We start from the raw sequence: 27,350 nt of genomic DNA, 5'->3' as shown, positions 1-27,350 counted from the left end.
TTTCATCGTATCAAGATCGCAACAATTAATAAATAAAACAAACAGGGCAAGCTACAGAAAAGCTTCTAAAAATAGCCAAAATGTAAGCATTTGTGAAAGTATTTTGAATAAAAAACAATTTGAATTCTCATCCTCCTTGGTTCTGGCTGTTTGCTTCTGAAACCATTGCCAGCGAAAGCCGCGCGCAGCAAAAAAAAAATTGCTGCCTGTCAGCACAGTTCATTCGCGGGAAATTCGGCGGACTTCGTATGTTGTGTAATTAAATAATAAGAAGCTCGACTAGTGTGAATAAATTTTAAACTGTATTATAAACCTAGTAAATAGTGTTAAATACTTAGTAAGATTGTTTTGGTGTAAAAAACAATAGGTAAACATAGTGATTAATACGGTGTGGATTTGGCGAGCGCTTTATCAAAGTTGGCTTCATTGAGGTTTGTGGTTCATAAATTGCTTTATTAATTTGGCACAAAAGCGAATAAACCACACATTATATTATAGAAGCTTTTAAAATACATCATTAAAATCGACTTAAGGTAAATATTCAAACGACATAGCTACTCGATGCTAGGCGACTCGCACTTTAAAGTTGAATATTTCGCAAACAGATCAATGAATCGAAAAATCGTCTTAGTAAACCCCTAATGGTTTTTAAAAGACCTATCCAACGTTACCCCACAATATGGGGTTGGATGAGAAAAAAAAACACCCCCACTTTACGTCTATGGGAGGCAACTTAATTTTTTTTTATTTTTTTTTATTGTACCATTTTGTCGGCATAGTTTACATATATATCCGTGCAAAATTACAGCTTTATAGCATTGATGGTCCCTGAGCAAAGCCGCGGACGAACGGACGGACGGACACGGACGGACGGACGGACGGACAGACGGACAGACGGACAGACAGACAGACAGACAGGACCCTAAAAAGCACTAACGGATTTAAAATTCAAAGTAGGCGCTATGCGGAGACAAGAAAGTAGTGCATGCCAACTAATAAATTCAACCAACGCCGTCGACATCTCCAGCTGCACATACTGCATCTAAATCGTCTATTTGGAACGTCTTTGACGAAGAAATTAACTTAACCTAACCTAACCTAATTCAGAATGCTATTGATGCTCTGACTATCGAGAATGTTGCCGTCATGGGTGATCCAATAGAACGGGTGGTAGAAGCTAACAACCTTGGCCTCCTTATGGACGGCAAGCTGAGCTTTGAGAACCACATTTTAAAAGTTGTGAGTAACTGCTTCTACCGTCTCAAAGTTCTGTACAATATACGCGATTACCTTAGTGTCGATTTGCGTGTTGACCTTTGTGAATCGCTTATATTGTCCAGATTAAACTATTGTGATGTTGTGTATGACGGCTGCATTGTCGGTCGTTCTAAGAGGCTTTTACAGCGGGTGCAGAACGCATGCGCTCGTTTTTGTTTCCGTGTCCCTCCCCGCTGCCACATCACTCCGTACCTGAACGCCGCTAACTTGTTGAACATGTCTGCACGCAGGCGCATGCACCTCGCTACCCTGCTGTTTGGTGTGAGACGCTACAGGACCCCATTGTACCTCCACAATAAAATTGTTTGGTCGAGGAGTGAGCGCAGGAGCGCAATGGCTCTTGTGCCCAAGCACCGGACTGCAGCATTCCGCGGAAGTTTTAAGTTTGCGGCGTCCAAGTGCTGGAATGATATTCCTCCCCCTACCCAAGGATCGTGTAGTGGGTATACCTTCAAGCGCAAGCTGAAGGATTACTTATTGACGCTCCAAAAATCCTTTCCCTATCCAGCACTTTGACATGCCAACCACATTGATGTTTAAACAATCCAATTTTTCTTCTTTCTTTTAATTATTGTTCGTTGTAATTTATTTATTTCTTGGTTCGTTATAGTTATTATTATTATTTTTTCTCTTAAGTTTATTTGTGTATGTATAGATAAGTGGTTTATTTATTTATTATATTTGTGTATCGTTCCGTGAGTCACAGACGGTTCTGGCAGAAAATCAGCGCTGCAGGCGTTTAACGCTTCAGCATAATGCTGAGTCAGCGACCGTTTCACTTTCGCGGGGACACACATCATTGTGTATATTGTATTAAATATTTTCATGTGTTTTTCTGTAATTTTTTATTTTTTTTTTATTTTATTTGTGTTAATTTTGCTGTATATGTGTGTCTTCTGTGTAAGTGAATAAATGTCTTCTTTCTTTCTTTCTTTCTTTCTAGTGCCTGAAAATGACACAGCAGCTGGAATCATAGAAATTGACAAATATATTCAAGAGCCAATAATTAGCAGGTCAGAAGATCCCCTTTTTTGGTGGCACACCAGAAAGCTTGTGTACCCGATTTTATACAAATACGTCATGAAATGATTAAATATTGTGGCGACATCAGTGCCGTGTGAAAGGTTATTTTCCAAAGCAGGATGGACGCTAACCAATCGAAGAAGTCGACTAAAGGCAAATAAAGTGTCGGAACTACTTTTTATTGGCAGCAATCACAAACAAAAGAGTACATACATTAAACAAAGTTATAAAAAAATACAAAAAATATGTATTTAAATAACGTAAAAACATGTAAATAAAGAATCTAGAAATAATGTAAATAAAATCAATTGATTTATAAATACGCCAACCTAAATAGTAACTAATTTCATACATAATTTTTTTTAAGTACATGGTATAAATAAGACAAGTAGGTAGTACTTTTTGGTTGACAGTCCTAAGCCTGTCAAGTATGAAGGTAAATCGAATTGATAATTATTAAAAGTAGGTATGTACAGTCACCAGCACCAATATCTGACACAGCAAGCGTGCATAAATATCTGATAAGACTCCATTACTAGGGCCGGAAGGACGTGTCAGATATTTTTGCACGCTCTGCTGTGGCAGATAGTAATGCTGGTGACTGTACCACATAGTGTAAAAAGTCATCCAAATGACATTTAATGTTTGCAGAAGAACAATTTTTACGGCATTTTTATGGAGACATAAAATAAAATGTAATTTAAATCAAATACTTACGATACAACAACTTTCAATTCAAAAGAAAATTCAATCTAGCATGCTTGCCACCTTCGATGGAAGCTGCCCATCAAATTTACAGGACCAAATCCAAAAATGTGACTCAATTGAAAAACCACCTACCGAATGGGGTTGGATATTAGTTGATTTAGAACCAGTGATGACCTTGATTGATCCCGCACCCAAACAAATTTTGAGTATGATTTCCTGTAAAGGTTGAACACGCCAAAACTTGGTCATACAAAAATGGTTATTTTTACGCAAAAAATGGAGATATACACATTTTGTAAACTAATTTTTATTCACAAAGAACTAGTTTATAATATGACGACAGTTTTTTTCTTCTTTTATTTTGTCGTTGCCAAAATATCGAGCACACAACATCAACAGCGCAAACGTATCTTGCACGAACATGTAGAAAATCCAATGTATAGCTACAGAGATATCGCGAAAAGACTGAAATGTCCACAATCTATGATTTGTCGCGTATTAAAAACGTTCCATGAACGCTTGACAATAGATAGAAAGCCAGGAAGTGGTGGCTTGCAAGGAGTCAAGAAAAAAGGAAGAAAGTGTTGTAAAGATTTTTGCCTCAAATCATAAGATATCATTTCGTGATGTTGCTAAAAAGTGAAAATATCTCAGTCCTATGTTCAAAAAGCTGATGGACCAATACGCTCATAGACCAATAGTCAATACGTAAAAGGACCAATACATATAGGTAAATGGACCAATACGCACATGAACCGGTGAATACGGTCTTAGGTTCTATCCCCGGCTCGTACCTACCAATGAAGTTATCGGAACATTTGTACGAAATTTAATTTATTATTCAGGAGCTTATTTTCGGACCAGAAGTAGGAAACACGATGACTAACCGTTTTATTAGGACTGTACCTATTTCCACTTCTCGTTGGTCCACCTCCTGATGTATAAATAAATACTCTTTATTATCACTTACTGCCCTTACCTTACTGGCCACTTCATATTTTCTTTCAATGATTCAAATGACACAAGGTGACAATAGGCGGCTTGCTGTTACTAACTAGGCGTATTTAATATTATTTGTCATGGATGAATTAATATTTTGCAAAAATCAGAAAGGAAACGATACCTTGTTGCACTCAGGTTATCGCTATAATAAAAATTCTCGAAGGAACATCAATTAAACAACTATATGGCGATGTGTAAAAAAAAGTGAATGTTCTGTAACAGTAACAATTGACAGTTCAAGAACAATTATTTTAAGGCAAGGCTTTCACACATGTCTAGCCAACGAAAAGACAAATGTAATTTATGGAATCCGTGCAGAATGCCAAAATTTGGATGCACTAAAGAGCATATATGAAACCGAATTCGAAGACCTAATTGAAGACTACGCTGAATACCTACCATCCTTAAAAAAACATCCAGGACTCACTATACAGGGCCAGATTCCAACTCGGCCACAAGTGATTTCAATGAAGTACACACAACTGATATTATACAAATTATTTAAAAGTGTGTTAGAGATGATTGAATTAACCGTATCGTCAGCTCTACGTTGATTCGGTTCCTAGTAATTATTTTAAGTCTTAAGCTATAATTAAAAATGCATGTGTTAACTTAAATTTGAATATATTATATGTCTATAAAACATACAACTGGAATCATATATCTCCATGATTATGATCTTACAAACGACATGTATCTCATTTAGGGTCCTTATGCTATTAATGAGCATGGGAAACAGTACCTTAACTCTTTCAATCTATTTGATTATGGTCCATATGCGTATAGGTCCTAATACGTATAGGTCCTAATTCGTATGGGTCCTAATGCGTATGGGTCCTAATGCGTATGGGTCCAAATGCGTATGGGTCCAAATGCGTATGGGTCCAAATGCGTATTGGTCGTTTTTGACCATTGGTCCTTATGCGTGTAGAGGGAAGATATAAAGCCCAGGCCGCACCAGATCGAGAGATCGAGACACAGAATTGCTCAGTGCTTTGTACTAATTGTGACGGAAGAGTGTGTAATGGCATTGATGAATCAGAAAATAATGATGATGCTTACATTGAAAATCTGACTGGCTGTAACTCAGATGGAAATCCTTTAGACACGGATGCTATTCCAAATGATGATGACAAAGTTGACAAAAGGAACTGACTCTGAATCAGACTTGGACAGCCCGAAAAGGGTAAAATTTGGAGATGGGAATAACATATGAGAATAACTGTCCAATAGACAGTAATATTTTTCGAATACATAAGCATATCCGATAGTAATTTCAAATTTACTTGTGATAATTTTTAACAACCTCAAAAGGGGGTTTAACGCTTCTTGAGTGCTTTGAAAAGCTGACTACGGTTTTAAATAATAAAGCACCATGCATCCGGGCTGTGGAACGCTGGTATTTAGAATTTCTACGTGGTTGCTTAGTCTTAGTGATAGGCACCGTGAAGGCCGACCAAAAACAGCCGTAACCCAGGAGAACCAGGAGAAGATCGCCAGGCGACATACCGTTCATTAAACATTTCAGGGACCAATGTTCAAAATATACTAAGCGGCAAAAAATGTGGCAATTTTGTATGAAGTGTGGGCCATGTTTTGTGCCGCTGAGTATATTTTACATGATCACTTAGACGTAAAAAAATTGATCTCACGCTGGATACCACATTTACTTAGCGAAGACCAAAAAGTGGCTCCCGTTAGATGGGGTCGCAAAACTGCGGCAATTCAACTGAGGAGACTCTAAACAAGTTTATGACATTATCAGTGGTGACAAATCTTGGATATATACCTACGATCAGGATTCTAAACAGCAGTCGACTGTTTGGGTGTTCCAAGATGAGTCAAAACCGACCAAAGTAATACGCTCACGGAGCACTTTAAAAAAAATTGTTGCCATGTTTGTAGCGAAAAATGGCCACGTTGCCACCATCGTGATCGAACACCGTAAAACAGTTAATGGTGACTGGTATACCGCTGTTTGTTTACCTGAAGTTATCGGCGAGTTCCGAAAAAATAACCCAAGACGTGTCGTATAGTATTGCACCACGATAATGCGAGCTAGCACACCGCCCGGCAGACAATTGCGTTTTTAAAAGAGCAAAACGTAGAAAATCTGGAACAACCGCAGTACAGCCCAGACTTAAGCCCTAATGATTTCTTCACTTTTCCAATAATCAAGCAACGACTTCGTGGTCAACGGTACCGGACGCCTGAAGAAGCGGTTGAGGCATACAAAACGACCCTTTTGGAGACCCCGACTTCGGACTGGAATAAATGTTTCGAAAACTGGTTCGATCGAATGAAAAAGTGTATTAAGGAGTGGTCCGGAAACAATGTAGCTATACAAACTTTAAATTAAATAAGAAAACATTATAAAACAAATGACTATCCTTTGGTAGACGTCAAATAGATAATCCAAGAATACATTTTAGCTGCAAGGTTGTGATTATATTTTATAGTTACAATAATGTCATCGTCTGAAATTAGTCGTCGTAAACTAATAGTGAACACGCACCTTGAAAATCCCAGTTGGAGTAAGGTTATAGTTGCCAAATATTTAAATCTGCCTAGATCTTCTGTCGGAAAAGTTTACCGATGCTACAAGGAGAGGTTGACCATCGAAAGGAAACCCGTTTCCGGTCGAAAAAGAGGGTTTCAGGACAAAAATATCGTAAAAAAAATCAAAACTGCTTATAAGACTAACCCTAACATTTCCGAGGGAAAACTTGCCGAAACGTTAGGAACTACTAAGTCTATGGTTCATCGAGCTAAACATAATAGTGGACTGAAAACATTTGTTCAAAAAGTTCCAGACAGGACGCCTGAAAAGGAGAAAGTGGCTAAATCAAGGGCTAGGAAGTTATACATGAATTTCTTCACAAAGTACGACTGCTGCGTGATGGATTACGAGACGTACGTTGTTGCCGACTTCAAACAAATTCCGGCCCAAGAATTCTATGTTGCTAGTCAAAAGGATAATATCAACCCTAAACATAAATGCAAAATGGCCAGCAAATATCCCCAAAAGTATATGATCTGGCAAGCCATATGCACTTGCAGTCTAAAAAGTGAAGAATTCATTACAACGGGCACGGTTAACGGCGATATTTACGTAAAAGAATGTCTGGTTAAGCGGTTATTACCACTTATACGTAAACACAATACATCTGTGTTCTTTTGGCCTGATCTAGCTTCTTGCCATTATGGAAAAAAAGCTAAAGATTTTTATTCTGCGAATAAAGTCCATATTGTCCCAAAAGAGGCGAACCCACCTAATTGCCCAGAGCTTCACCCAATTGAGCGTTAGTGGGCTCATATGAAAAAAAAAAAAACTCAAAAACACAAAATCCGTAGCTGGAAACATTCAAGATTTTAGAAAAAAGTGGAGAAACCAAGTCAAAAACATCGACAAGGCCCATGTTCAAACTCTCATGAAAAGAACAAAAGCTAAAGTACGCAAATTTTGGCATGGCTAAAGTAGAATTGATATTATTAATGTACATAATTAAAAAGTTAAATTCATCCATTTTTCATGTATAATAAACATTTACGAAACTACCTTTACTTTTATTCAAATACTACTAAAACGACTTGCTACATTTTATCCGGACCACTTCTTACATATCATACCATTTAACACTTAAATTGTTTTTGGTTTTTCCAAACAACACAACTTAAAAGGCAACCCTCGTAGTAGAGTGTAAAATCAATAACAGGCGGCGGAAGTTACCTCTAGCGCATATCATTCCGGTTTCATTTATCATAATGGGTCGTTACGTGATTTGAGCGAAACGAAACGAAACTGGTGAGGTGACAAGAATCACGTCACTGGTTAGGTTACTAATGATTTTAGCAACCAGTTTATTTCATTGTACGTACGCGGTGCGGTGACACGTTTTGTGACTGTCACTGTAACCGAGTATTTAACGTAGTATTAAGCTATTGAGCTATGACGTTATTTATCACAAGCGTGAATTTTGCCTGTAGTCATATCAATTACTTCATGATGGCTAATTTAAACTTTAAGTTCTGTAACTGTAACTGATACTTTATAATACTTATTAATTAATATAGTAGGATTCTTCTATCAACCTAATTTATACCTTACTGCAATACAAATAATATTTAAATTCATGTAAGGCGCCAACCAAACTCTTACAGCGGGTAAGGGTAAGCGGCTATAATTTTGACTCCATTCCATATCATCCGTTCCGTATGTACTTAACGTCTATAACGTTGAAACAAAAATCGCATCACAACAAACAAAGCAGCTCGTTACAAAAATCACCACTTGTCGCTTGAGTGAAACGTGAAACCATGTCATTCGTTTCGTTCCGTTCGTGACGTCTATGACGTTGAAACGAAACTCGCATCACCTCAAAAGAAGCTCGTTACAAAAATCACCACTTTGTCGCTTGACATGAAAGCAGTGATTCGGTGACTGGTCACGTCACTGGTTACTGTAACCGGTGACGTTAAATAATGTCCACCTCTATATCATAAAACTGTAACAGTCTGGATAATACTAAAGAATTAACTGATTTTAGTTTTTATTTTTTTATTTTATTCCTTGGCTTAAGTAGAATGTCTGACCTACACAGAAAGGTTCTTTCTGCTTAGGTGAATCAGTCATAAAAATCTCTGGTTCTAATTCCGCGGAGGTTTCGAGAAAATTAACTTTAAACTAACGCGTTAGGGTTGTCACCAGAACTGACCTTTCCTTTTTAGTGGTTAGTCAGGATTCCTGATTTAAAATTATATTAAGTTCTTTACTTATAATAATTTCTAATAAGACCACAAAAATAGCTTTCTCACAAATTCAATTTCAGTGAGCATGAAAACCTACCAGTGGAAAAAATAATTATAAATAACCATACAAAATTTTGATGAAAGTGTATGAGTGGCGTGGGAAGCGGTCCACCCTCGTTAGGCTTTTGCTGAAACCCCACGCCAACACACATAGTCTGGAGGAACGGGGGTGAGGCACCATGGAGCCGCTACAGACCCATGGCGCCTCTTTGCCTCAGCAGGGGCTTACCCAACCTGCAATACTGGACTGCGCTATCCGATAAATACCGCTATGTTGATATCTTAGGTCTACAATCAGCCCTACTCGATGACTTCTATAATATTTTAGTCACAATATCATGTTACTGTGAGTTGCCAATTGACTCCAAAAAGTTTGGTGATTATTGCCATGCAGTGGCCGAAAAAGATGTAACATTATATAATTAGCACCCCATGACGGTGACTGTTCACAAAACTTTAGATCATCGAATCTAATGCCCTTCCAATAGGTATGCTCTCGGAACAATGAGCCAAACAATAAATACTGGCGTAGAGACAGAGAGCACCATTGTCGAAAAGTGGACAGGAAAAAGACTATAATTGATCTATTCCACCGAGAATCGGAATCATGAGATCCCGCCATTTCAATAACCAACGTTCGTCGTCGTCAAAAGTTTTCAAGGCGTCTTCCACTACCAGCTGCTGTTCGAGATTTGAGAAAGGCCGTTGGCGACGATACAATTACAGATGAGGATGATGATGACGAAGATGACACTATAACAGAACAAGAGTGGTCACATGGTATCGGAGATGAAAATTATATTTTCTTGACCACAGAAACTGAATTACTAGAAAAAATATTGTTCATTTAAATGATTATCGATACCAAATCACCCTATGAAGTGTATTAGGAAAATTGCAATAAATTCAATTGCCTGCGACCTTTGTGACAACCCTAATTTTTGAATATTGATCTCGGATATTTCTCGAAACCTCCGCGGAGTTAGAACTAGAGATTTATGTATGAGTGATGCACCTAAGCAGTAAGAACCTTTCTGTGTAGGTCAGACATTCTACTTCAGACTAGGAATAGAATAAAAAAATAATAACTAAAATCAGTAAATCCTTTAGTATTATCCAAATTGTTAGTTTTTTGATAAATGAAACCGGAATGATATGCGCTAGAGGTGACTTCCTCCGCCTGTTATTGATTTTACACTCTACGATACGAGCCCCGATGCAAAATAGTTTGTCTAGTCATCCATTGTGGAGCCTATAATACATAAAATATCAATTTGTTGTTTTACATAATTACATTAGCTGTAAATATTGATATATATGTACTAACGTACTAGATATATCGATCCGAACACTCATCCTGTTACACTGCTTTGGCCCGTTGAAGGTGCAACGGACTTTAGTGCGACTTTGACATTCATGAGCGGCGAACGAACTAATTTTTGATTGTGACTCCAAATGTGAGCGTGAACCTGCACGTAAGTAACAATTCGCTACTCAAGTAAGCAAAATTACATGTTGTTCAAGTGATTAAGCAGCTAATAATATTATAATACCACAATACAAACATTTTTATTAAATAAAACGTCACACCATCGTACAATCATAGACTAAAACATGCAGACGTTCCCATTACAAACTTGTTGTAGGTAAAAATTGTGACTGAACTTGAATGACAATTTGTTTAATTGCTTATACAGAGTTTGATATTTTTGAATATTTATTTTATCTACACCCATATAGTAAATCCTCAATTATGCGAACAAAAACCACAGGTAATGACCAGCATTACGACATTGGATTCTATTATGAACACGGCTGTATCGTAATGGTCATTACACAACCACGTGCAGCAGCAGGTCGTCGCGCGCGCAGCTCGTGGGGCAGACATACCTACATACCTACCTATGGTCCGTCCCATAATTCGAGATACTAAAATGACGTTTCATGTGTTACCTGTTTTCTGCGTCTCATAAGTAGTGAGTGATGTGCCGCAACCGGTTATCACCGAAAGATTTTGTAGGTACCTATGTATGTATGTCGTAAAATATTAAAATATGAACGGATCCGTGATGTACTAAAATGTAGGGCACTTAGGACATTCTAGAAAAGGTAAAATAGGTCTAATATAAATGCGACCGTTTTCGAGATATTTCGACTTTTTATAGATGTTGATGTTTAAGTTTCAATTTCATCCTTTGGCCTCTGTGTATACATATTTGTACGTATTTACAACCATACACTTCTCGGCTTTGCTAAGAGGTTGACGTTTCCGTTTTTCCCGAGGCGAAAGTATTTCTTCGCTGTCGTCTATGCGACGGAGTACTTGGCTGCTCAGAGTCCATGTTTAATCAAACAAAACTCAACAAAAACACGACCAAACAAAATTAACAAATAAAAAGTCTATCTCAACAAATTTAACAAATAACTTCAACAGCAACAATAACATGAGAAAACGCACTGATCACATCCGATGACAATACGAGTAAAGTAACGAAAATCGGTTGAATACCACTTGAATACGAAAAACATGAACAATGACGTTGTGTGATATCTGAGGAATTCGAAAATCAAAGCTCGTACCGCAACGCCCCTCCCATCCCCGCACTAAATAGTAGTGTCAGAAGGACGGAACGCCACGAACATCGACTTTCGAATTTCGTAGTAGCCCTGCTGGCCCTAACTACGAAATGCAAAACTCGAACCCCGTATGTTGCCGTCCCGCTGACGCTTATCTCATTTAACACGCGAGTGAAAGGGACGGTGCCATACTTACTTCGTTTTTCTAGTTTTATAGTAGCCCCTCTGTATTATTTTTTACGTTGGCACTAAGTGATGAACACTGCATTTTTACCTGTGCTTAGATTTAATCACTTTATCGTAAAAGTGCATTTCATCATCATCATCATCATGTCAGCCGAAAGACGTCCACTGCTGGACATAGGCCTCCCCCAAGGCTCTCCACTCAGACCGGTCTAAAAAAGTGCATTTATATTTACAAAATGGAAAGTAGAATATTGAATACTATTATGTTATTTTTGCTATCGTAAAATATACATTTTATCGGTTATTTACGAAACCGCAATCATGGAGCAGCACTGTTCCTTTTATGCTGGCCACATTAGTTTTACTTTTGACATTTCAGACTGTCATTTTAGTATCTTCATTTTAGAAATAGACCATAGTTTTCGTTAATCAGGCGAAGGGATATATTCCCCCACATCTTATATTGGTTATCATAGTCAAGGTTTAACTCCAAATCTACTGCGAAACATTATATCAATCACTGAAAACATTATTTTATGATCTTCATTCACGGCACGCTTCAAAATCCAATAATGTATTTTTGGAAGCCGTTTAAATTCAAGTACCGGGACATTGGAAGAATAGCTCCCGCAAAGTTAAAACTCTAATAAGGCCATGGGATAATGTCAACCCACATCCTAATTCTGGTCATACACAATAATGCACACTCAAAATCTACAAAATATCAAAGAATTATTCGACCTATGTACTTCTGTTTCATAGAAATTAAGGAAAGTGTGATCTGAGATGATATAATTAACGAATACTGTGAACGAGAACATTTCACCGAAATTTGTGAAGGGTCATGGTCATGGGGCTTTGATGGCAGTACAGGCCAATCCTTTTATACACAAAAATCTCCCCAAGATCCTTCGTATGACGAAAATACCATCTTTGCCACGACGTTTGTGCCCTTAAGAATAGTTGAAACCGGTCGCAAAGAAACTTTGTGGTTAAATTCAACTCCCCAGTCTTTTAGATCCTGCAGACCTTTACATATTCAATACTGAAAAGAGTCAAAAGACCTTATTCTTGGGGAAAAAGATTATGTAGAGGATCAATTGCGACACTTAGCTCCAATCACGGCAGTGACATCCAAAGAATTCAGTATAAAAACGACTTGCAATCTTACCTTGAGCATCATTGATGGTAAAGTGTATAAATATCATACATAATACGTATTCACAACTTAGATGCCCCATTTGTAAATATGACATCCACAAAATTTAATGATTTTGATTTGGCATTCTCTACGCCGATTGACGAAGAAGCAATAAAAAATGGTATGGAGTCCCCTTCATGCGTTCATAAGGTGTTTGAAGTTTTTGCTCCATTTAGGATATAAAAATGACCCCAGTGTAAGACAATGCCGAGTCTCAAATTCATCCGAAGCTGGAAAATAACCGAAGACCGCAAAAAAAGGATACAAGCGGAAATAAGGGACGGGCAATTAGGATTACTCGTCGACGTTGTCCGACCCAGATCCGGAACAACGAATGACGGCAATACAGCTCGACGGGTCTTTTCCACTTACGAAAATCGCGGAATATTTGCCGACATACTTGGGCCAAATAGATGGCTTGTGGACGATATACATGTCATTCTTGTCGCCATAAATTGTGGGCTGCCCATCGACTCTGTAAAATTCGGCAATTTTAACAAAATTTTGGCAAAAAAATACGTAGAGCCTTGTAACTGGCACCCCATGACCACAACTATGCACAAAATTTTAGTTTAGTTCACGGCCAAAACATTATTGAAAGTTTAGCGCTGCCAATAGGATTGCAGTCCGAACAGGCTGGACAGTCCAGAAACAAATTTTGGCGATATGATCGCGAACACCGTAGCCGGAAAGACAATAGACAGCACAGTATTAAAGATTCGTTCCAAAGAGCACTTGAGTCTTCCGATCCAGTCGTATCCAATACAAGGCTGACAAGACGTCAAAATAGCCTGAAAAGAATATCTTTGCCTCGTCCGGTCATTGAAATGTTAAAAACTTTTGACTTTAATAACAACGATGACGATGATGACGATGAGAATTTTGAGTGCACTGAAACTGATGAAAGTGAATTTACATCAGTTCTTACTAACGAAAATGATAGGTTTACAGTACATGGCTAAACACATAAATACGACAATGTTTTATCATAATCCCGGAATCCGTTTTTTTTTTCAAGGAATGATATCTCCGAAGTTCCGCGGTTCAAGCGGCTGAGATTTTTTGTGGTTATAGTTTACACATATGGCTACATTTTAAAACAAAAAGCAGCCGGTAATATTGAAGTTCTTAGCCAGATTTTTTTTAACTATTTTCATATAAACGTGATTAACATGGGACCGACTAATATTTCAAAATGTAGCTATATATTAGCCCTCTCGAGCCATGTTACAAAAGTGGGTCTTACGGTTGTAGTATATATATTCATCATCATCATGTCAGCCGAAAGACGTCCACTGCTGTACATAGGCATATATATATATTTCTGTTTGTTTATATAATTCCGGGACTTAAAGTTTGAAACTCATTTTCTCAAAAAACTATGCCACAGAGCACTGAGTGAGTTTTTGTCTTACATTCGTGATATATTGTAGTATTTGATTATACAATAAAATGAGACTGTCCCAAAATGAGGTCCAAAAATACACGGGCGAACCTGCTCCATAGAGAGTAGAGCAAAAACCGTCCCAAAGCTGGAAAGGTCATGGCGACCGTTTTTTGGAATTCAGAGGGTATTATATATTTTGACTTCTTATAAAATGGAAAAACGATAACAGGGCAGTACTATTTATTGGATAAATTTAACGCTTTGTTGAAGAAAAAACGACCCCATTTGAAACTACTTTTTTCTTTTCAACCACAACCAACACAACTCTGGACGAATGAGCTGGTGTCGTGATGAAACAGTACGTATTCGATCTGGTACTTACAATTGAAATGCCGGAATTTTACACAATTCCCCTGGGAATTTCCAAAATTTATATCGTGGTCTTCATTGTGGTTGTGTTAAGAACAACTGTCCAAAATTTCAAGATTAAACGCAGCGTTTGTTATTTCGAGATTTTAGCCCTACCCCGTGAGAATAAAAAGTAGCCTATGTGTTATTCCAGACGTCCAGCTGTTATCAGGGGTGAAAATTTAATGAAAATGCTAGAGTAGGGGACTGCACATTAATATTTTTAGTGTGTATAATTTGATAACCTATTTGATGAAAACAATATACTATTTTTATTCATAGGTATATTGTATGCCAACGGGTTTAAAAAAAGGTTTCATTTGGGCGTAAAAGTCCATAATCATAAATAAATGTCTTTTATATATATACAAGGTGTTAATTAATTAACTGAAAACCAGAAAGTAGTTTGTACAGAATCGAGAGTAGAATCGATTGCACTTTATTTTAGGGTAGCTTGTGTTTCTTTTATTAAATCCATTTTAAACGGTGCCCTGTCTAAAAGTTACATATGCAACATAGCACTCCAATGTATTGGCGAGGTTGCATATTTACTGGCCGTTTTTCTGTTAGTTTTGATTTTCTAAGTTGATACGTCATGTCATGTCATTTACTTCTGTAAAACTCGAGGTTCTAAGTTTTCTCGCAATAACTATCACGATGGCGTTTAGATACACGAATGTTTAATATTGTGAAATGGTTCGGATGCTAGCGCGTTGCAACGATAACGTCAATTTAGCTGTGCTACTTTTTGAGAAGAGTTTGGTGTTACGGTATCCAACGGGACAATGTCAGCAGCTACGCAGATGCTCCCTCAACAGCCGTAGGTAGAGGTGCTGAAGTCCTGGATCCAGGTTTGGAAGACGCAATATTGGATTATTTCCGTAATAAGCCAACGGCAAGCACGAGACAAGCAGGAAGACGTTTCGCCTGTAGCCACATACAAGTGTGGAATATAAAAAAAAAAATTATCAACAACACCCATATCACTACAGACGATGCCAAGAGTTAACTCCCTTGGACTATGAGCCGCGTGTTACGTTCTGTGAATGGTTTCTCAGACACTGGGATAGGAACATTCTTTGGACTGACGAATGTACCCTTCACAAGAAGAGGTTTATTTAACCAGCATAACAGGCACGACTACCCTTACGAGAACCCGAGAACCCTTTTTTATTGGAAGAAGATTCATTTCAACATCGGTTTTCATTGAATGTTAGGGCAGGAATCATAGGACCTTACGTACTGGGGCCGGTGTTTTTGCCACGACTAAATGGTGAGACATATTTGCACTTTCTGAGGGATACTCTTTCGGAATTGTTATTTCAGTGGCGTGAAGAGAATGACGTTCCTTTGGAAAGAGCTAGGAATATGTACTACCAGCATGACGGCGCGCCGGCTCATTTCCAAATTAACGTCAGAAGACATTGGGATGAACAGTACGGACGACATTGGATCGGCCGTGGAGCTCCAGTCCAGTGGCCTGCTAGGTCCCCTGATTTGACGACTTACGTTTATGGGGTCGGGTGAAGACCATAGTCTACGATGATGAATACGTCCCATCAACTGAAGCTGAGCTGCGACGAAAAATCATAACAGCATTCGAAGCGGTGAAGAATAATAATGAAGCGCTCAACTCGCTCAAAACCAATTTGAGACGACGAGCATTACTTTGTATTCAGCAAAATGGCAGGCATTTTGAGTCGTTGCTCGAGTAAGCTGTATGCCACTACGATTCGTAGATATTTTTTGATAATGGTGTTTGTAAATAATAGTAGTAGTGTTATTAAATGAGCATATTTAATGGAAGTGTTTTTATTTACTAAATAAAGTTAAAATATCAAATACTACCAGCACCGTATTTGAGATCCTCGGTTGTATTAGAGAGGCAAGACCATTGAAACCGAATTTTGAAGACTTTTGTCTCTAAAATATTTACCTAAAATCTAGGAAGATATCAAAAACTCAGACACAAAGTGAACAAATAAATGTCTTCACTGGATACGAACGAAGGACCACTAGTTTCTGGCAGACAGAGACTACCTTACCTACCTACTAGGTTAAGGTTGCGTTTGCACCAGAGATATGCGGGGATGTGTTGCGACAGCGAGGAATGCATTTGTCATGAACCAATAAAAACGCTTCATTTACCTATCCTCGCTCCGCTCAACTATTTCCACCAGAGATGTGCTGTGCGAGGATAGGTAAATAAAGCGGTGGTTCATGAATGGCAAACATATTCCTCCCAACACATCCTCGAACACCTCTGGTGGAGACGCAGCCTAAGGCATTGACAAACGTCATGCATTACGTCACGAGAAACGGCAAAGCTCCACTGACAAGCACTAATTGCTAGCGTAGAGTTACAAGTAAAGTAGAATTACTGACTTAACAAAACATACGAATATCTCTTGAAATCATTAAGATACTAGATGAAAACCCGGCTTCGCTCGGGTAAAATGTAGACTCATAATAATGTTTGAAAAATTTTTTTTGCCAGTGTAATGACTGTCGTAGTCGTACTTACCGAAAATTCGACGTATATTCCCAGCCTTAATATTATCACAAACACTTTCACAGCTAACCTACGTCGGTATTTCACCAGTAGATATTTTTCCTAAATCTTATTTGCCCAAATAACTATGATGCTGTACGATCGATCTGATGAAAAACGACGAATCGTACCGTGTGTGGGGCCTTTAAGAGGTCACAATGGAGAACGAAATACGAACCTGTGACACGTGATGACGTGACACTAACGCCACTTTGATGTAATGACATTGACATGTTTACTTCGCAACGCCATTATATACTTAGTAATTTATTCAAGTTTATATTGAAAATACTCGATAATCCGAATTTTCCGCCTACAAGTTGTCGACTCGGATTGACTAATTTTTTACGCTCTTCAATTTGATGTGCATGTCGTTCGAGTCTACCGTAGACCGGTACGAAATTATTAATATAGATTTGTAAACAAAAGCATTAAAATAACTTAAAATAAAAAAAAAATTTGGGGTGTATGAGGTTTTCAGTTATTTAATTAACACCTTGTAGATATTGTATGAACACCCTATGATTCGATTTCATTAAATCTTTACCACTGATAACGGGGTCTGTTCAAATAACGGGGTAAGCCCAGCGGTTGTTATTTCGAGATTTTATCCCTATCCCGTGGCAATATCGGGATAAAAAGTACCCTATATTTTAATCCAGGTTTTTATCTAACTTTTTGCCAAATTTCATCCAGCCGTTTCAGCGTGAAGAAGTAACAAACATACTCACACACGAATTTTCACATTTATAATATTAGTAGGAGTAGGATAAGTCCTTTCACTCATCTAAACGTGTTTACAGATCTATTGAATAATGTTTTGCCATTGTACTTTGTCGGAAAAGTTCGTATTTATCTTGCTTTCTCAACTAGCTTACTGAAGCTTATTGAGAAAGCAAGATGAATACGAAGTTATTCCACAAAATACGATGGAAAACATTATTCAATAGATCTGTACTTGTGAAGTTTTAAACATTTGCACCAAAAAGATAAATCTAGTTTAGGGCTGCGCTGCAACTAGAGATGTGTCAAATTGTGTTGCGAGGAATGTTTTTCAGGAGCCAATAGGAACGCTTTATTTACTTCGCCTCGCTCCGCTCAGCTGTTTCCATTATAGCGGTGCTGTGCGAGGATAGGTAAAAGAAGCGTTTCTATTGGTTCATGAAAATACATGCCTCAAAACACCCTCGCACACCTCTGTCGCACACACAGCCTTAGTTTTAAATTCAGCTGTGTCAAAACCTGGAACTGTCGGGCTTAAATCAGATTTAAGCTTAATTTTATTTTAGATCTAGTTGGTGCAGGCTGGCCTATACAGTCGTGGCCCACTAATTAAGGACAAACACATTTTACATAGCTCGATACAGAACAGACAAGTTCTGATGCTTCCATCAGTAACACCATAGTAACATTGGTTTTAGAGAGGAAGTGGAAATATCGAAAGGTTACCGAACACCTTAAATGTTCGAAAACGAAAGTATTTAATGCGATTAGATATTTTAAGAAGAATCGAACATGCCAGAAAGTCCAGCGGAAACAACGAGCACGTAAAACAACCCCCCGAACTGACGCCCTAATTGTTAGGATGGCGAAAAAAAATCCTACACTGTCAGATAAGATAAAACTACAACTTTTTGGAAACAATCTGGTCTGGGAGCTCGTACTATAAGGAAACGATTGAACGAAGCGAATTTATTTGGTAGGGTAGCTCGCAAGAAACCATTAGTCAACAAGAAAAACAGAGATGCAAGGGTTAAATTTGCAAAATAACACAAAGACTGGACTTTGACTCAGTGGAAGCATGTGTTATGGTTTGATGAAACAAAAATAAATAATCCCAAGTACACAACTGTAACAGTGAAACATGGCGGAGGGAATATTAAATTATGGGTTTGTATTTCTTGGCATGGCGTGGGACCATTGGTGCGAATTGACGGTATTATGACAGCATGTGTACAGAGACATTTTGGAGAGCACCATGCTGCCATACGCTGAAGAAAATTTACCAATTGTTTGGGAATTTCAACAAGACAACGACCCCAAACACACTGCGAAATCTGTAAAGGACTGGTTCCATCGTAATTCTGTTTCTGTAATGACTTGGCCCTCCTGCAGTCCAGATCTCAACCCTATAGAGAACATTTGGAATGACGTCAAAAAAATTCTGGCCAATAAAAATATTAGAAATCTAAACGAACGTTATGAGGCGACACTTGAATCATGGAGATCTATACCTGTAGAAAGATGCAGTGCCCTCCCTAGTGGAGTCTATGACGAAAAGATGTCTAGCAGTGCTACAGAATAAGGGATTCCCTATCAAATATTAACATAACTTCAGCAATGTCCTTTGTAGTTCATGTGTTTTCGTTTCCGTTATAATTAGTATGCCAGTTTATTTTCATGGGATAAATTAATTTCAAATGTCTTTTTTTATAATTATCTATATTTTTTTTGCTGTTAAAACTTGTTTTAATCAACTTCATATATACTTCAATTAAGTAAGTAATAGTTAAACAAAATAAATAAGTTTTAATATTAAAATACAACTTAGCAGTTTTATAAAAAGTATATATAATACTAAGGCTGTTCATAATTAGTGGGCCACGACTGTATGTAAAAAATTATGAAAAACCATTAACAACCGCCAGTTATCGTTATCGCTAACGTACTTAACTAGACGGTTTCACTTGTAGACTGTGTAATTAATCCCTACTTAATATTATAAATGCGAAAGTAACTCTGTCTGTCTGTCTGTTACGCTTTCACGTCGATACCACTGAACCGATTTTGATGAAATTTGGTATATAGGTAGTTTGAACCCCAAAGATCAACATAGGATACCTTTTATTCCGGTAGAGGTAGCCACCGCGCGATAACCTAGATCCGCGCAGACGAAGTCGCGGGCATAAGCTATTACAAAACAATTTTAGTTTTTATCAAAAAAACATTGACTTAACACACTATAATCTACAGAAATATTTAATCCTAATTCATTGGCAAGTCTACAACGAACTCATATCATATCAGCGGCTTGTATAAGCATATACAGGATGCTTATCGACTCGCCAAACGTGACAAAACTTTACTAACAAAAGCGGCCCCAGTGAATTTGAAATTCTTAGGGGCTGTTTCACCATCCTTTGATTAGTGTTAACTGACGGTTAAATGTGATGCCATTTATGTCTATTCGAACAAAACAAATACAGACGGCATCACATCTAACCATCAGTTATCACTAATCAATGGATGGTGAAACCACCCCTTACTATTTCGAGTCTAAGGTGCTGTTTCAGCATCCATTGATAAGTGTTAACTGACGGTTAAATGTGATGCCGTCTCCGTCTATTCGAAGAAAACAAATAGAGACGGCATGACATTTAACCGTCAGTTAACACTAATCATTGGATCGTGAAACAGTACCTAAACCTAAACACACAGCTCTCAGCCAATAGTACGAAAGGATAAGCAGCAGGGTCCAATTTCCAAGCAAGCAATTTTATTTTTATGTAGGTATCATCGAAGATACGGGAATACCGCGTAACTAAAATTTTTCATAAGGTATAATTTTCACTGCACTAACAGTACTGACATTGTACTGTCCTGACAGTGCAAATTACCTTATGGAAAATGCTAGTTACGCGGTATTGCAGTATCCCCGACGGAATGTAAAGTTATGCACAGAAGAAAATTGAAAAGGATACAAAGTCTGGAATAATGCGATGAAAGCTGCTCCCTTGATATCCAAAGCCTTTTTCATGAGTACACAGAGCTCTGAAGTTTTCTGCAGTTTTTGGAACTACATCGGCTCTTAGCATAATGATGATGCGACCAAGTTCCTGCTTTCCAACATTCATGTCAAAATAAACTTGAGGGTTACGTTTTTCTATTGGTTTTGCTACTGCCTGCACCTGCGAAGAAACAAATAAATTGATCAGTTCAACGCGTCATCTATTAAAAAAAGACACGGGACAAAGCAAAGCTTGTGTTATGGATACTAAGCAACGGATAAATATAATTATATAGATAGATACATACTTAAAATACATATTGAACACCCAAGCCCCGAGAAGAAACATTCATATTTTTCATACAAATATCTGCCCCAACACGGGAATCGAACCCGGGACCTCAAGCTTCATAGTCAGGTTCTCTAACCACTAGGCCATCTGGTCGTCTAAAATCTATGCTTTACTAAAAGTAAAATTGAGTTTCATGTTTGGAGAACTTGACTAAGAAGCTCACATAACTACTCAATCCCAGATTGGGGTGGAAATTAATATAAAAAATATGAATATCGGAACAATTATTTTTTGGGATATTCCCTATCCCATTATTTCAATCGGCAATCGGTTCAGCAAGGATTGTTCTGTAGTCATGAATGTTCAATGTATTTAAGTATGTATTAAATATTATTATACGTATTAAGTATGTTTAGGACTGTCAGTCAATTAGTTTACAGAAGAGAGCTGGTTTGGCAAGCGTTATCATTCACAAAGATCCCATCATACATCACTCTAATTCAAGATATGTACGGTACGTCAGCACTAGATAAAGAGAGCAGGGATTAGCGACCCGTAGGAGTAACCAAGGTTCTAAGTCACTACTTTTTAACCTTACTTGGACCATATCACCAGATCCCATGGTGCATGTTTCTGCGGAACATTAATCAGGCTACAAAATACTTTCAACACATGGCTGGGGAGCTTGAACGGCACGGCCTGCGAGTTAGTCGTAAAAACAGAATTCATGGAATGTGACTTTGGGGCTCTGAAGAAATATGTGACATACTTATTGACTCCACAGCACTACCCATTCCCGCTTTAAATATCTGGCCATGCTTACGACAGATGCGCACATAGAAGAAGACGTGAATCATCGAGTAAACAAGCTTGGCTGAAATGGCGATCCCTATCTGGCGTCCTCTGCGATAACAAAATGCCAATAAAAACTAAAGGCAAAATTTACAAAACTGCTGTCAGACCCGCAATGACTTATGGAGCAGAGTGTTGGACCACCCTCAAAAAGCACGAACAAAAGTTGCACACAGCCGAAATGAAAATGTATTTGATAAAGTATTCATTTAAAGTGGCCCCAGTCGCAGAGAATAAAGAAAGTCGACTTCGCTGGTATTCCAGTATTCTACTCCGTTAATAGTTAAACATGTGCAAAGGAAACCGCCGTTACACAACTAATGGAGAGGGAGAAAGCCCGAGTTATCTCACCTTGACAACCAGGACAGATGTCTGATACAGAGGGACCCCAGTTTGGGATGTCAAATTGTCTCATCCCACTTTATCCAACTTTTCTGCAGTGTAATTTTTGTATCATTCAACAAAATTATCATCCATCATCTAATATTATTGACATGAAAATACATAAGACTATATACTGGATATGTATATAGGTATGTAGTTCATTTGAGTAATTAGGTATAATACTCACAGTGTTTTTTTGTGATTCAGGGTCATCTTTTTGTTCCGATTCTGCACCATCTTTCTCTAAAGGCAGGGTTTCCCCTGCATGCTTCTGCAGCCATGTATCTTCAGACCATACTGGACGTGTAGAGCCTTCCTTGATGCGCTGTGGTGCTGCAATATTCACTCTGACAGTCCGACCAAACAGTTCAGAATCATTCTGGAAAAGTTATGCAGGCTACATCAATACATATTACTAGTCTTTACCTGCGGCAGCACACGCGTAAACCGTTAAATCTAGCAGTTGAATTGAAATACCGTATTTAAAAAAGTCCCTGGGGTCCCAAAAATGTAATCATGGTCTTCATTAACATAGCATAAAATTAAAAGCAACAAATTTCTCGGCCCTAAACAGCTTCTTAAATTTTGGAATTTCTTCAGTCGCGTGGGAATATTGTGATTAAAGTATCCTACTTACGTTTCATTTTTGCGGGGACACACAAAATCATATATTTCAATTTTTGTATTTCTTTTTTTTTTGTTTTATTTGTGTTTGCTGTTGTTGTTTTATAGTTTGGTTGTATTTGTGTGTCTTTGTGAATGAGAATAAATGTCTTCTATTCTATTCCATTCTATTCTATTCTATTCTACTTATAATGTTAGACCACATAATATGGCATGCAGTGAAAATTTCCGTTACACAACTTGGAGAGTGAGACAAGCGCGAGTTATCTTGTCTTGTCATGCATGACTGATGTCTCCAATCCAGAGGGAATAAAGTTCTTACGGCGCCACTCTACTGCGACAAATATCAAATTTTTCATCCCACTTCATCCAACCGTTTTAGCGAGGAGTAATGAACGCAGCCCACTCACAAAACAATTGCATATATATAATACAAGGAAAGTGAAATTGAATTTGAAATCTTAACACATAAAAAGTTGACTGAGTACTTACTAGAAATTTACGATTATTGATTACCAACTTTTACCCGCGGAACCATTCGCGTAAGCCTTTAGATTAGACTGAAGAAAGATTAGATCTGACAAATTAATTTTTTCAAATCTTACTTTCATACTGACTTAGGTACATCCTTCTCTCAAGATCTTTTTGGTTTCAAAGAATACGCGCTTAGGTAATATTTAAGGTCAACTAATGTTTTCTATCCCGCAGGAATTCCCAAAAACCACAATCATCAAATAAAAAATAATACCTGTATCTCTAAAATTATCCAAGTCTCTTAACAGCTAGAGCTAAACAGATCAAATAAATATTTTTGTGTCTAATCCCCAGGGAATCTTGAATAACTGTTCTATTTACCTGTATGCAAAATTTGCAGTCATTATGGCTATGAAGATATTATTAACCGAATTCAAAAAAGGAGGAGGTTATCAATTGGGTTGTATTTTTTTTTTATGTTTGTTACCTCAGAACTCCGTCATTTATAATTATGAACTGATTAGAATTTTTTTTTTGCATTTGTGTACAGATGTCTTTAATTAGGTCCCATAAGCACCAAATAAGGATCTGATGATTGGATCTTAAGGCAATCAAGGGAACTCTTCAAATGTTGTAGGGACACCTATAGTAAATTGGATATATTTAGTAGTAACTCGTGCATTTGCTCTTGAAAATCATCATTTGGTGAAGTGGAACGGATGATGAAGACCACAGTTGACCATCGGAGTTAATACTCAATAACAAGTATTTCACGGGTTGAATTTTAATTACTTTGACACAGTTGCAAAGCACTTTATGTTCCTCGTAAGGCATATGGTAAGGTAAAACAAGTGATGAAGCACCAGGACTCCTTAATAATAAATAAATAAATATAAATATCATAGGACACTTGAAACCAATTGACCTAGTCCCAAACTAAGCAAAAATTGTACTATGGATACTAGGCAACGGATAAACATACTTATATAGAACTTAAATACATATTAAACACCCAAGACCCGAGAACAAACATTTGTATTATTCATACAAATATCTGCACTGGCCAGGAATCGAACCCGGAACCTTAAGCTTCATAGTCAGGTTCTCTAACCACTTGGCCATTCGGTCGTCATTCATAATGAGTCTCGACATCGGAAAAAGCAATCTATCGTAAAAGGTGACGAGCAGTTGTATCTTAGATTACATACATTAAAGAGTGTGAAAAAAATTATAACAAAAAATTGAACCGATTACAAAAAAACCATGAAAATATTTTTCTACCAGTTTGATGTTGGTTGGTGCCTGAGCACAAGTCAGCAGGAGTGATTAAAGCCCAATATAAAGTGCGTATAAGTGAGGGAGATGACTATAGGTCACAACTTGCTGAGGTCCAATCAACTTTTTAGTGTAGCTTGTTGCCATGGTAATGTCTCCAGAGCTACTTATTAAAAGTATGATTTTATGGTGTACAAATCCACTTAAAGTTAGGAGTTGTGACAGTTTTAAGGCAATTCCTTCATGGCTCATCTAAGCATGTTAATACTATAAACAAACAAACATATTGCAAACATTGTTCTAAGAAAGTGTATCACTGTCTCCTGAGTTTATATGGGACAGCATAACATACATTTAAAAGTTGATTGACCCAAATACATAGTATCCGGAATAAGAATGAAGGAACTTCAGGAGGTGATTACATTGGAGTGTTAAGAGTTCCAACCCAAATGTCTTAGTCAAGTGAGTTACATTCAATTAACAAACTTCAAAAAAGGAGGTTCTCAATTTGACCTATATGTATGGAAGTTTGCACTAGCTTTTGCCTGTACATACAAATGCGCTGTTCTCTTGGGAACTGTGCATTTTTCCAGGATAAAAAGTAGCCTATGTCACTCTTTGATCCGTTGCTTCGTTGCAGCATGAAAGAAGGACAAACATACAAACACACATTTCACATTTATAATATTAGTGTTTAATTATATATTAATTTACCACAAACATTAATAGGCTTACAGTTTAGACCAAAGCACCTATTAAGCCTCCATCCAAATATTATACTTTGTCACTAAAACCAAGGCAAAAGGAGGATCAAAACACTAAGTATACATAGAAATTATGAGTTAAATCTGCTGGTCAAGCATTCTTTAAGTAAGACAGTAAGTTGTTGAGTGCCACTTTAGTTAAGTTCTAATATGAATGCAAATTTAGTGCCAATATAGAAATTTTGTGTTAATTATAATTAATTTCTAGAAAAATTAGTGAAATTGCTCTTGATTTGAAATAAAACAACATGGATAAAGGCTACTACCTTAAGCGAGCAGCAATCTTTTGCTGAGCTCCCTATCCTGTTATAATTTCGCAAACTCCAATCTTTATTCCCTACAGACAAAGTATTGTCTATGCAAAATTTCAACATTTTAGGTTCAAGATTTGGGGGTCGAAGTCAGTCTTAACAGCCAGTCAATGTTGAATAGTTCTCAACAACAGCTAGCCTAAAATGAGTTACTTGGCGTGTAGCGGTTAACTGTTTGATTGTCTACATGTTTCATAATAATAATGTCCTGATTAAAAAAAAAATCCTTACTAACACACGTCTTTTAAACAAAATCTACTGGAGGTACTAGGATCTCAATGCAAGGGGCTCGCACGAAGTTGTGGGAAACACAAGAGCTAGTAATTCATTATATTAATTTATTATCACATACATACCATGTTGTCAATAGCCGCCGCAGCATCCTCTGCATTCTCGAACTCAATGAAAGCAAAGCCCCTATGTTTTTCTGTCTCGTAGTCAAGAGGTATCTGAACATCTACCAGGTCCCCGAAAGGCACAAAAGCGGCGTTGAGAACCTTCTCATTTACTTCCTCGGCGAGGCCCCCAACGTATATCGTGCGCTTGGAATTTGGCTTACTGGTCATTTCGCTAAATTCTGAACTTCCTTCAATAATCTGTTCAAAATGGCGGTTTAGAAACCTTATGAACTTGTTTTATACCTTTTAAACAAATTGTAATCAAAATAATACCAAAATTTCCGCGTATCACCGGCACCGGCACAGCCACCAGCCAGAAATCCTTCCTTTCCTTTGCTCGCTGTGCTCCTGCCTGCTCCGCTCGCTGCTCGCTCGGCAGCGTAGTGTTGCCAGCAGGGCTTGTTAACGTTACCAAATTCACACTTTAAGTAACGTTAAATAACGGTAATAAACATAAAAATACCTAGTACCGGTATTGAAATTTAACGTTAATTGATAACTTAACATTATTTAAAGTTACCTAATTACCGTTATTTTTACCGGTAAATTTACTTTACATTGTAGGGCTTGTTAACGTAACCCAATTCACATTATTATAACGATACCGAAGTAACACTATCAGTAATTTTTGCTATGCTACCGAGTGTTGCCAATTTAGCGCGTGCATACTCGCTCGATAAATGAGGATAATCTACCATTTAACGTTACCCAAGCTTACCGGTAAATAGTAATATAAATACCGTTAAAATGATTTAACGATACTTTTGAATTAACGTTAATTTAATGAATAGCTGATAACGTTACCATTTTTTATACCGGTAAAAAGTTGTATAAGTAACGGTAAATCGTTTAACGTTAATTATCATTTAACGTTAAATCGGTTTGACAGTTGGTAACGTTACCACTTTTTAACGGTATTTAAAGCCCTGGTTGCCAGATGCCGGCCGGAGTACAAAAAGCGGGAGCGGAGCTGCGCTTTCATAGCGCAGATTTTTAAATGAAAATGCGGAATACGTTTATAGGTTTTTTCTGAGTATACGCTACTGTGTGAGTGAAGTGGCTTTATCGCAAAAGCGCACAAGTGTGAATAGTACAACTAGTGCTTCCGCTGCGCCGTAA

The 27,350-nt window shown here is 37.6% G+C and overlaps 1 protein-coding gene across 2 annotated transcripts in view; it reads right to left on the bottom strand.

Moving 5' to 3' along the window:
- cyp33 (peptidylprolyl isomerase cyclophilin-33) overlaps positions 1-26,596 on the bottom strand; it is a 28,056-nt gene extending 1,460 nt beyond the window's left edge. The window contains exons 1-4 of one of the 2 annotated variants that reach the window (XM_074091664.1): positions 26,505-26,596; positions 26,190-26,429; positions 22,573-22,764; positions 20,832-21,038 (exon numbers count right to left, since the gene is read on the bottom strand). In XM_074091664.1, coding sequence (XP_073947765.1) covers positions 20,832-21,038; positions 22,573-22,764; positions 26,190-26,399 — 609 coding nt within the window. In that variant the 5' untranslated portion in view covers positions 26,400-26,429; positions 26,505-26,596. The remainder of the gene's footprint in view (positions 1-20,831; positions 21,039-22,572; positions 22,765-26,189; positions 26,430-26,504) is intronic. The other variant, XM_074091671.1, reaches the window with a different exon arrangement.
- Between the last annotated feature and the right edge of the window lie 754 nt (positions 26,597-27,350).

This window comes from Choristoneura fumiferana, chromosome Z (genome assembly GCF_025370935.1).
Source record: "Choristoneura fumiferana chromosome Z, NRCan_CFum_1, whole genome shotgun sequence".
In the NCBI taxonomy this organism is placed as follows: Eukaryota; Metazoa; Arthropoda; class Insecta; order Lepidoptera; family Tortricidae; genus Choristoneura; species Choristoneura fumiferana.
This window is presented reverse-complemented; position numbering and strand designations above follow the sequence as displayed.